The 11,270-nt window shown below is 35.2% G+C and overlaps 1 protein-coding gene across 1 annotated transcript; it reads left to right on the top strand.

The window, feature by feature from the left end:
- The first annotated feature begins 1,897 nt into the window (after window positions 1–1,897).
- On the top strand, window positions 1,898–3,847 carry LOC145158717 (uncharacterized). The gene is made up of 6 exons (XM_079077575.1): window positions 1,898–2,074; window positions 2,116–2,229; window positions 2,329–2,660; window positions 2,970–3,010; window positions 3,074–3,379; window positions 3,543–3,847. The coding sequence occupies exons 1-6, from the start codon at window positions 1,898–1,900 to the stop codon at window positions 3,845–3,847; spliced, it is 1,275 nt and encodes a 424-aa protein (XP_078933701.1).
- The last annotated feature ends 7,423 nt before the right edge of the window (window positions 3,848–11,270 follow it).

Below are 11,270 nucleotides of genomic sequence, written 5' to 3'. Positions count from 1 at the left end.
TTTTATTTTTGAGAGAGAGAGAGAGAGAGAGAGAGGTGGGTCCTCTATTATTTTTTTAATTGTTAAAATAAATAAATAAATATTAAATTTTAAAAAATGAAAGAAAAATGAAAAATAAATACCCCAAGGGTATTATAGTCATTTTAATTTTCGGAGGGACTATTCTCACATACAAACCACTCCAAAAGGACCATGAATCCAAAAAACTTGGGGTTTGGACTAAAACCTCAAATTTTTGCATACCACAGGGTCCATTTTTTCAATTTTGTCTATATTATAACTGCCTATTATAAAAAAGAATAATTTTTATGACCATGTGTCATCTTATGGTTAATCATTTCTTTTGTTTTCCTGCTCAAACCCCAAACTCTATGGGTTATCTGGCCATTCCCCAAATCACGCTCTATCTCCCATAATTTCATCTTCACTTTTCAAAACACATTTCATAATTCGTCATTTTGAAATTCAAAAGATGAATATCTCCCCTCACCATCACCACTCATACGCCTCTGCTACCCTTCCTCTTTGCCACTAATGTTGTCGTCATTTAACTTCCTCTCTACCACCAACGTCGTCGTCGTTTTGCCTCATTGGCGTTGTTTTTTACCTCTCTCACTCTCACACACACACTCTCTCTCTCTCATCTTATTCTGATCCTCAGTAATATCGATACAAGGCACCAGTAATATCGTCTCTCTTTCTAAAACCGCATGTATTTTTTATTTCTGTTGAAAATATACTCTTAAACTTACAAACTGAAATTAATTCTTGCATTGGGTATATTGTGTAAATATGTAGTTTTTGTGTAGATTAAGTTCTAAGTTATTCAGGTGTGTCGGGTTTGCACGAGAATCTTCGGGTGCTCCATGGGGCTCTGAGTGATTTGGGTCTACCCGGTGTATATAATATTGAAGTGAAGATATTTTCATTTATTCAATCGTTCATCTCAATCTCATATATTCTCTATGAGTATTGTACTTAGGGTTTCAGTTAGGGTTTCTAGATTAAGAACTTGTTCTTATGATCTAATCTTGTTTCTGATGTATGTTTGAGTGTGAGTGATTGTTGTAGTGAGATTTTCTGTTGTATTATGTATATGTAAACCATATGTTTCATAGTAAATGAAATGATGATGTTGGGAAAATCTTGGGTTGTTTATGTTTTTAAGATGGTATCAGAGCTTTCAGGCTCCGATTCTTCTCTTTAGACGCTCGTTGGTGATTTCTTCGTCAGATCGTTGGTTTAAGAAAGGTATTCTATGAATCCTTCATTTTCTCTTTTTTGTTAGATCATCACAGTTGTTGTTCGATCTACGGTTTCTTTTCTGAATCCTTAGGTTTGTTACATTAACTGTGATCTCTTCGGTTATTCGTTTCAATTTAGGGTTTCTGTTGTTATACCTTTAGATTGAATCGAATATATGTGTTCTTCTTGGTTGTTTCTTAAGATCCTGGTACTGCGAGACTGTTTATGATCTTGCAGGATACTGTTGGCTTGATTGTGGTGGTTCTTTCTTGGAGTCTCATCGGTTGGATCTCAGTCGATCAATCTCTTAGTCTGAAATAACTCTCTAGGGGTCGGATTTGGTCACCGATAAACCCTAGTAGGGAACGAACGAAGAGCGTCGACTCTTCATCGTGTTTTTGCTGCAGTTTTGTGAGGATCTTCTTGTTCCTTTCTTACTTTAATTCTTATTGATATTGTTCTGTTCTGGGAGATCCTTGTTGTCTTGTGTACACCAGTTATTTTTTGTTTACATTGCATTATTGTTTGTGTTTCTTTGACTCTGTACTAGTAGCCTTGGGCCCCAAGATACGTGGTGACCATCTGGTCTTTAGACCAGTATAGGTGTCTGTTTCTTTGTTGATTCTTGTCTGTTATCTTGTTATATGTTTCTATGGCCGGTGATCCTATTGTTTCACCTGGTGGATGTGGAAAGGATGATCAAATTAATTTTAATGATCCTCTCTACATTCACCCGTCTGATAATGCTATCACTTCTATTGTCACCACAAAATTAAATGGCAATGAAAATTTTAGACTATGGAGAAGCTCTATTTATAGGGCTCTTAAGGCTAGGAATAAACTTGAATTTGTTGATGGTTCTTTAAAAAGAGTCATGTTGATGAATCAAAAAAGTCTAAATGGGATAGAGCTAATGATGTTACTTGTTCTTTGCTTTTGTCTTCTATTTCTGATTCTATATATCAGATTCAAGCTTATTCTGAGGTTGCTGAGGATATTTAGAAAAATCTTTTTGAAACATACAATAAATCTGATGGTTATGTGGTGTTTAATATACATCAACGGATCAATTCTCTTAAACAGAATGGAATCTTTTTATCAGATTACTTTAATAAACTTGATTCTTTATGGAAAGAATTTGATGGTCTTACTAGTTTAACTGAGTGTACTTGTGAGGCTCCTATTAAACTCAAAGATCACTCTAATGTCGTTAAACTTATGCAGTTTCTATCCGGACTTGATGAGTCTTATAGTCAAGTCAAAAGTCATATCTTACTACTGGAATCCATACCTAATGTAAAAATTGTTTTCTCTATTGTTTCAAGGGAAGAGTCTCTTCAAAGAAATGGTTCTTTGTCTTCTCTTCAGTCTTCTCAGTCTTTGTCTAAATCTCAGTCCACTGCTTTCAATAGTAGGTTTAATAACATATTGAATTCTAATAACTTTAATAGAAATTAAAGTCAATCTGTTTAGTGTAAGAATTGTGGACTTGAAGGTCATACCATAGAAAAGTGTTACAAACTAATTGGTTACCCTAAGGACTTCAAGCCAAGGAATGAGTCTCATAAGCAGAATAGTTTTAATAAGAATTTTTCTGCCAATTCTACTACCACTACTTCTGGAAGTACAATTACTTCTAATCTTTCTAATTCTGTTGGAGATTCTGAGTTGCATTAGTTCACTAAGGAACAATACATCAATTTTTTACAATTTGTTGGTGATAGGAAATTTAATGAGGAAGCATCTGCTAGTGCTAATATGGCAGGTACTTGCTTGTTTCAAGTCTTTAATTCATCTGTTAATTTTCAAAAATGGATTGTTGACTCAGGAGCTAATCAACATATGATTGCTTCTGATTCCCTTCTTCATGACATTATGGATGTGTCTAAGTTAGATCTTCTTGTTAGTTATCCTAATGGTACTTCAGCTAAAATTGATAAAATTGGTAATATGAATTTATCTAATTCTTTAACTTTGTTTGATGTTTTTGTTGTTCCTGACTTTAATGTAAACTTGTTGTCTGTCCACAAAGTTTGTAAAGACAGTAATTGTGAGGTTGTTTTTAATGAACATAGTTGCAAAATTCAGGGTTTACAATCAAGGGAGATGGTGGGGAATGGTAGAGAATCTGGAGGTATCTATTACATAAATAGTGTACTTTCAGGTTATTCTTCTAGCGTCAATAACTCTACTTCTATTTGTTATGTGTCCAAATTAACTTGGCATAACAAACTTGGTCATCCCTCTGATCAAGCTATGAGTTCTTTAAAAAAACAAACTTAAATTTGATAATGAAGTCCTTCCACCTTGTGATATATGTCATAAAGCTAAACAAACAAGAGAATCTCTTCCTGTTAGTCAACATGTTACATCCAAACTTGGTGAGTTATTTCATCTAGATGTTTGGGGATCTTATAGAGTGACAACCACAGAAGGATTCGGGTATTTTTTGACTATTGTGGATGATTACACTAAAGAAACTTGGGTTTATCTGTTAAAGTCAAAAGATGAAGTATATGATTGTGTTCTTGTTTTCTTTAATATTTTGCTTAATCAGTTTGGTGTTAAAATCAAAACTATTAGGTCAGATAATGGAACTTAGTTTTTGAATCATAGAATGAGACAATTAATGGAGCCAAAAGGTATTTTGCATCAAACATCATGTGTTAATACTCCATAACAAAATGGAGCTGTGGAGAGAAAACACAGGCATATTTTAAATGTTGTTAGGTCTTTAATGTTCCAATCTGGTTTACCTCTTAAATACCGGGGAGAAGCAATTTTAACTTCTGTTTTTTTTATTAATAGAACTCCTACATCTGTTTTAAATGGTGCTTCTCCTTATGAGCTTGTTTATAAAAATGCTCTTGTTTTTTATAAACTTAGGGTTTTTTGTTGTTTGTGTTTTGCAACTAAATTGAATAATTCTGACAAGTTTTCTGAAAGAGCTAATAAGTGCATATTTCTTGGTTATTCTTTTGATAAAAAAGGTTATAAAGTTTTGAGTCTTGATTCAAATATTGTTTTTGTTTCCCGGGATATAAAATTTTATGAATCAGTGTTTCCTTTCAAGCTAAAGTCTTCATCTTTGACTGATAAATCTAATGTCCCTTTAAGTGATCTCTTTTCCTATGATGAGTCATTGCATTCTAGTACTTTTCTTGATAATACGAATTTAGAGAATTTGAGAAGTGTCCATCAGTCGGATGGTGCTAGTGCAGACCAGGACTTGGATGAGACTTGTCCTTCTGATGTCAGCAACCAGACTGGTGAAGCACATATGCCTTCTTCTGGTGTGATGTTTCCAAATTCCTCTACTTTGACTGAGGAAAATGATTCAATTAATATTAATCATTCTGATGGTCAGTCTTCTAGGGTCACTAGGTCTGGACGTAATGGTCACATGCCAGTTAGGTTCAGTGATTATGTTGTGGAAGGAAAACACAAATATGGTATTGAAAGATTTGTTAACTATTCAACTCTTAATAGTGAAAATCTTTGTTTTGTTGCTAATCTTAACAAAACTGTTGAACCCAAAAGTTATAGTGAAGCTACTTTAAATCCAAACTGGATAAAAGCAATAAATGAGGAAATGGAAGCTCTCTATAGAATTAACACTTGGGAAATCACTGATCTTCCTAAAGGAAGAAAGGCTATTGGTTGTCGTTGGATTTATAAAATTAAATATAAATCAAACGGTGAAATAGAAAGGTATAAGGCTAGATTAGTTGCCAAAGGGTATAATCAAAGAGAAATGATAGATTATGAAGAGACACTCTCCACTGTTGCTAAAATTATTACTGTTAGAATTTGTTTGTCTTTGGCTATTCATCATTCTTGGCCTTTATATCAACTTGACAAAAACAATGCTTTTTTATATGGTGATTTATCTAAAAGTTTTTATATGCAACTTCCCGAATGATATCATTCTAAGAACGATGTCAGAGTTTGTAAGTTAATTAAGTATCTTTATGGGCTTAAGCAAGCTCCCAGGAAGTGGAATGAGAAATTAAGTTGTTCACTTTCTTCATTTGGTTTAAAACAAAGTATTAATGATTACTCATTATTTCTTAAAGAAGTTAAAATTACTATTGTCATTCTATTAGTTTATGTGGATGATATTATTATCACTGGCAATTGCAAGGTTGAGTTGGAAAATGTTAAGAATTTTTTAAAGTCACACTTTATAATTAAAGATTTAGGAGAGTTAAAATATTTTCTTGGAATTAAGGTAATAAAAACAGAGAAAGGAATTTGTCTTAATCAAAGAAAGTATTGTTTGGAATTGTTACATGAGTTTGGGATGTTGGCTTGTAAACCTGTTAAGACTCCTTTGGAAGCCAATCTTGTTATTACAAAGGAATGTGATTTAGATAGTTCTAATTATGTGATAAATATTACTGAATTTCAGAAATTAATTGGTAAATTGATTTACTTGACCATGACTCATGCAGATATTTCATATGTAGTTCAAATTTTAAGTCAATATATGCACAAACCTTATAAGTGCATTTAAATATAGCTTTTAGACTATTGAGATATTTGAAAGATATTCCAGGAAAAGGAGTTCATATAACTAAGAATAATTCTCTTAGTCTTGTGGGTTTTGTTGATGTTCATTAGGCTAAATGTCTATTCAGTAGAAGGTCTGTTACATATCTTGTTTACTTTACTGATTCTCTTGTATCCTGGAAAAGCAAGAAACAAAGTATTGTTTCTCGTTCTTCCACTGAGTCTGAATATAGAGCTTTAGGATCAGTAACCTGAGAAATTGTTTGGATTTTAAAATTACTTTTTAAATTGGGAATAAAAGGTTTAACTCCAGTAAATGTTTTTTGTGATAATGAATCTGCTATTAAACTTGTGTTAAATCTTGTTTTTCATGATAAATCTAAACATTTTGAGGTAGATCTTCATTTTGCTAAAGAAAAAGTTGAAAATGGCATTTTAAAAGTTAATAAAATTGATTCTTTAAATCAAAATACTGATGTTTTGACCAAATCTCGTGGATATGCTCAACATGAATATATTTCTAATAGACTTGGTTTAATAGATGTTTTAAAAAATAAATATTTGAATTAATGTTCAGATTGTGGGGGGGGGTGTTGAAAATATACTCTTAAACTTACAAACTGAAATTAATTCCTGCATTGGGTATATTATGTAAATATGTAGTTTTTGTGCGTGTTAAGTTATAAGTTATTCAGGTGTGTCAGGTTTGCACGTGGATCTTCGGGTGCTCCATGGGGCTCTGAGTGATTTGGGTCTACCCGGTGTATATAATATTGAAGTGAAGATATTTTCATTTATTCAATCGTTCATCTCAATCTCATATCTTCTCTATGAGTATTGTACTTAGGGTTTCAGTTAGGGTTTCTAGATTAAGAACTTGTTCTTATGATCTAATCTTGTTTCTGATGTATGTTTGAGTGTGAGTGATTGTTGTAGTGAGCTTTTCTGTTGTATTATGTATATGTAAACCAAATGTTTCATAGTAAATGAAATGATGATATTGGGAAATTCTTGAGTTGTTTACGTTTTTAAGTTAGTCCATTACTCTATATGAGGTTAAACTTAGGTTTATGGTTTTATGCTAATCGGAAACTTTGATTATGTGTAGATCATAATTTTTTTTACTTTGAATCGGAAGTTCATCCATCTTATAAGGAGATATTAGGTTTTGATTTGTTAATTTCTTTAACTATACAATGGTATTAGGTCCCATCTCTTGAATCAATATCCTCAATCTGCTTTTCTTTTTTTTCTCTATTCCCCGCTTTCATCAGACGGCATAAACTTTCTTCTTTGTTTGCATAAACTTTCTTCTTTGTTTGCCCTCTGAATCAGAAATTTACCAAAAAGAATTGTCAGGTGTTCTTGGTTTTAGTAATTTTCCCTTCTATTGAGATAATCTAATTTTTTTTGTTTAAATTCATGGCAAATTTTATCTCTAGAGCATATTATTATTGGTACATTCCAAAGTTGTGATTCGGTGTTTGTATTTGTCTTGTTATTTGTCTAGTTTCATCCTCATAATAGATTGAGATTTACAATTTTGTATGTTTTAGAGTCAACTTCATGTAAACTTTTATTTTACTTGATAATTTGTATCTAATTGTGTTTGTGTTTCAATCCAAAATACTAAGTAATTTAAACAAACAAAAAAAGGATGATCTAATACATATTGTTATTTATTTCATTTAGCCAATTTTATTTTATTTTATGACCACTCTAAAAAGAACATGATAGGATGCAACATAAATTTATGTTGGCTTTTTATAAGGGGGAGAGTCTAATCTATTGTAACACCCCGACTCTCAGGTATAAACTTTTTAGCTTTATATTCATTTTGAAAGGTCTACTCGACGAGTTGGATGCCCTGACTTGTCGAGTAGGAACGAATTTGGCCGCATGTCTTAAGTGACCAACTCGACGAGTTGGAGCTGGAGGATGAAACCCTAATTTCCAGGGTTTTGCACCCTATTTAAAGGGTCATTAGCCTCCCTTACAACCCCCCTTGAGCTTAGAAACCCTAAATCGTGTTTGCTCTCCATATTTATGTGTTTTAAGCTTGGAAGGTGGATCTTGGTGAGAAGAAATTGAAGTTCAAGAAGCTTGGAAGAAAGAGAAGTTGTAGATCTGAACTCTACTCCATCTTAGCATCGCATTGAACAAAGAGTATGGATCATACCTACCAGATCCGGGAGTATGAATCAGGTAGAGAGGTTAGTTTTAGATCTGGGAGAATGGATTAGGTATTTTTGAATTATGTGTTCACCAGTTGTAATTTTAGAACCCTAGCGACGATGTGACTTCGTGCCTATTAGATAAACCTTGGCGACGATGTGACTTCGTGCCTATTAGATAAACCTTGGCGACGATGTGACTTCGTGCCTATTAGATAAACCCTGGCGACGATGTGACTTCGTTCCTATTCCTTAGGATGAATCCTTAGGAATGAATGATAGATAATTCTTAGGGTAAATCCTTAAGAGATAAATAAGATAATGGGGATGGGTAATTGGGTTGATTGTTTGATGATTAAATATAATAGTTATATTATTGTGGGTTGAAAACCCTATGTACTCACCAGGTTTCCCAACCTGACCCACTCAGTCTATTTGTATCACAGGTATCGATACGAAGCTACTTTACACTGAGAGATTAAAGGAGATGTAGATCACTAGTGTAAATGAATGTAAGTTCTGTTTATGCTTATGTTTCTGTATTGACGACGACATCCCAAATGTTTTAAATGAATAAAATACATTTCTTCGGAAATGCTTTGATAAAGTATTTATCATGTATTTTCTGGGAACAAATTCCGCAACATTTTTATTAAAAGGGTACTCTGATTTTTATAAAGCATAAACATAATCGGTCTTTTCTAGCCGTGAAATTGGGGATGTCACAGTTGGTATCAGAGCATTAGTTTAAGCGAACTAGGAATTTGTAGGAAATTTCTAGACTTAAACTTAGAATGCTAAGCGATGATTGTGAGATGAGTGTCTGCTATATTTTAGACACGAGCACTAGTTTATTTTAGGAAAGATGCCTAAAATGTTTTATGTGCTAAATGTTTTATGTTATAGCTATAAAGATGCCTTATATACTATTATTTGTTCGGATCTATTGTCTGTTTCCAGCCGGATCTGGAGATTTTATGTGTTCAGATTTCTAAACGTTTGATTACGGTATTAGAACTGGCATATAACTTTTCGGTATGACATGGAGATTTATACGTCTATCGTAAATAAAATCTTTCCTATCTTAAATTCTCGCCTCGGTAAACCGAACGTCTGCTTGGGTGTACAAAACGTCATGGTGAAGACAGACTAGGAAATATCCGAGGAAGATGACAACCTGAGCCGAAGAATGTGATGGGTCATGCATCGGTCGTTGCGCCTGCATCTGAACCTATCACAATGGCAGAAGTTCAGGAAGTGATGTGAACCATGATAGACTGATAGAATAGAGGAAATAATAAGGCTTACGATAGTGAATGATACCTATCGGAAGATATCGTAAGAGAGGTATCTTGCCTTTAGAATGCATCTGATAAAATAACAGTACGTCTAGAGAAGTACGGTACATCTGAATGTACACATTTGATTAGCGGGATGATAGAACGATTGGTGTAATTCCTAAAGTTTTCCTATCATCTGGAATTTCCATCACCAACCGAGTCGAAGCAGAATTGATGACTGAAGATACGCATGGAAGAAGTCCTAGTAGAGTCTAGGAAAATTTTATGATTATTTGGACACACTCGTATGTGTTAAATTGTTTTGTGATTTTAGGACTTGGGGACTGCGAGACAATACTTAGGACGAGTATGAGTAGGTGTGACTAGTAGTAGAGATCTGTACTACTAGAAGCATAGGACTCACACTTGGATCAGGGAAAGTCACAAGGTTACCAAGAAGCTAGTACTTGATTTCGTTTTTTGTTCATGTATGTCGTTACCATCGTTTCGGTAATGAATAATGAGATGATTTTTATTCCAACCCTAGTGGTCATATCAAATTGAGTCCGACTACGATGAGTTTGTTACGTGGTTCGGAGAACAAAGTTCGATGTTGTAACATCCCAAAAATACCAGCTAAAAATTTCATTTTTAAATTAGGTTAATACATAAAAACATCGTTACAAAACATTCATAATATTAATTCATGTCTGAAAACCGGTAACATCATAGTAAAATATTCAGAGTACATCCCAGAAAATCCATAGTGCGGAAACAAGAGTGTGTGTGTGATATGCCGCTACCGCGCCGGCTCCTTTCCCCTAGCTGAAGAGGTACCTGAAACAAAACTGTAAACTGTAAGCACGAAGCTTAGTGAGTTCCCCCATCGTACCACATACCATACAATCACATAACATACAGATACTGTCAGGCATATCTGGGTGCCCGACCTACCCCTTCGGTCCTTTCGACCGGATACTGCCCAGCATATCTGGGTGCTGGCCTCCCCTTCGGTCCTTTCGACCGGCACCTGGGGACTATTTCACCCCTCTACTACTACCACATAACATATATCACATAACCATAATCTGTCTAACATGACTGGGTATGACTACCCTTTCGGCCCTATCGACCGGAAACCCTGGGGACTATCTCCCCTACTGCTACTAGCATATAACATCATATCATACTAGCACATAACATATCAGGTAGTAGCAAACCTAGATGATATCACAAAGACAATCATCCAACATACAACTCCTACTGGTGGGCCGGCATTGTGGCCGTAGACCCACCGCTACTGGAAGGTAACTCACCTCGAGGGTAGCTGCTGAAAACCTGCTCAACCTACGCCTGACTGCCGCACCGGTAACCCTCCGGCTATAAATCTGATTTGATGCCTTCCCCAGAGTAGATTTCGGATCTACCTTCACTTCTGGAACACTCCAACTTCCTCCTTCTTCTTCTAAGCTCCAAAACCTTCTTTGGAAGATCAAAATCACTCAAGAACACTAAAGGAGCTAGGGTTGTTCTCTACTGCTCTCTAGGAGGAAAATGGGACGAAATGGGTGTTTTAGAATGGGTAAAATAGGGTGCAATGTCTGAAAATAGAGTTTCATCCAGACAGGTGGACTCGCCGAGTCCATATGTCTACTCGCCGAGTCCCAACTTAAATCACGTGTCCACCTCGCTGCTACTCGGCGAGTCGGGACGCAGACTCGCCGAGTTCATGGCAAAAAAATTTAAGAAAATACTTAAATAAAATCGTACCAGGAATTCGGTGTTACAAATCTCCCCCACTTATTTTAGACTTCGTCCTCGAAGTCTGCCGCTCCCTCCCGCAACAGCTCCGGATAATGCTCCACCATCTCATCCGCGGGCTCCCAAGTCCATTCTGAGCCCTTCCGGTGCTGCCATTGCACCTTCACCAGCTCCACCCTCTTGTTCCTCAGTTCCTTCAACTTCCGGTCTAGGATAGCCACAGGCCGCTCGATATAATTCAGGTTGTCATCAACCTGGATGTCCTCCAAAGGTACCACCGCTGAGTCGTCCACCAAGC

Source organism: Lactuca virosa, chromosome 2 (assembly GCF_052849685.1).
Source record: "Lactuca virosa cultivar CGN04683 chromosome 2, Lactuca_virosa_CGN04683_v6, whole genome shotgun sequence".
NCBI lineage: Eukaryota > Viridiplantae > Streptophyta > Magnoliopsida > Asterales > Asteraceae > Lactuca > Lactuca virosa.
Note: the sequence above shows the minus strand (reverse complement) of the source record. Positions and strands in the feature narration are given on the sequence as shown.

Excerpts from the sequence above, each read along its gene's own strand:
- LOC145158717 (XM_079077575.1), top strand. The coding sequence starts at position 1,898 with ATGGCCGGTGATCCTATTGTTTCACCTGGTGGATGTGGAAAGGATGAT. Across the intron at positions 2,661-2,969 it reads TCCACTGCTTTCAATAGTAG|GAAATTTAATGAGGAAGCAT; the intron begins GTTTAATAACAT and ends TGTTGGTGATAG. Across the intron at positions 3,011-3,073 it reads TGCTAGTGCTAATATGGCAG|GAGCTAATCAACATATGATT; the intron begins GTACTTGCTTGT and ends TTGTTGACTCAG.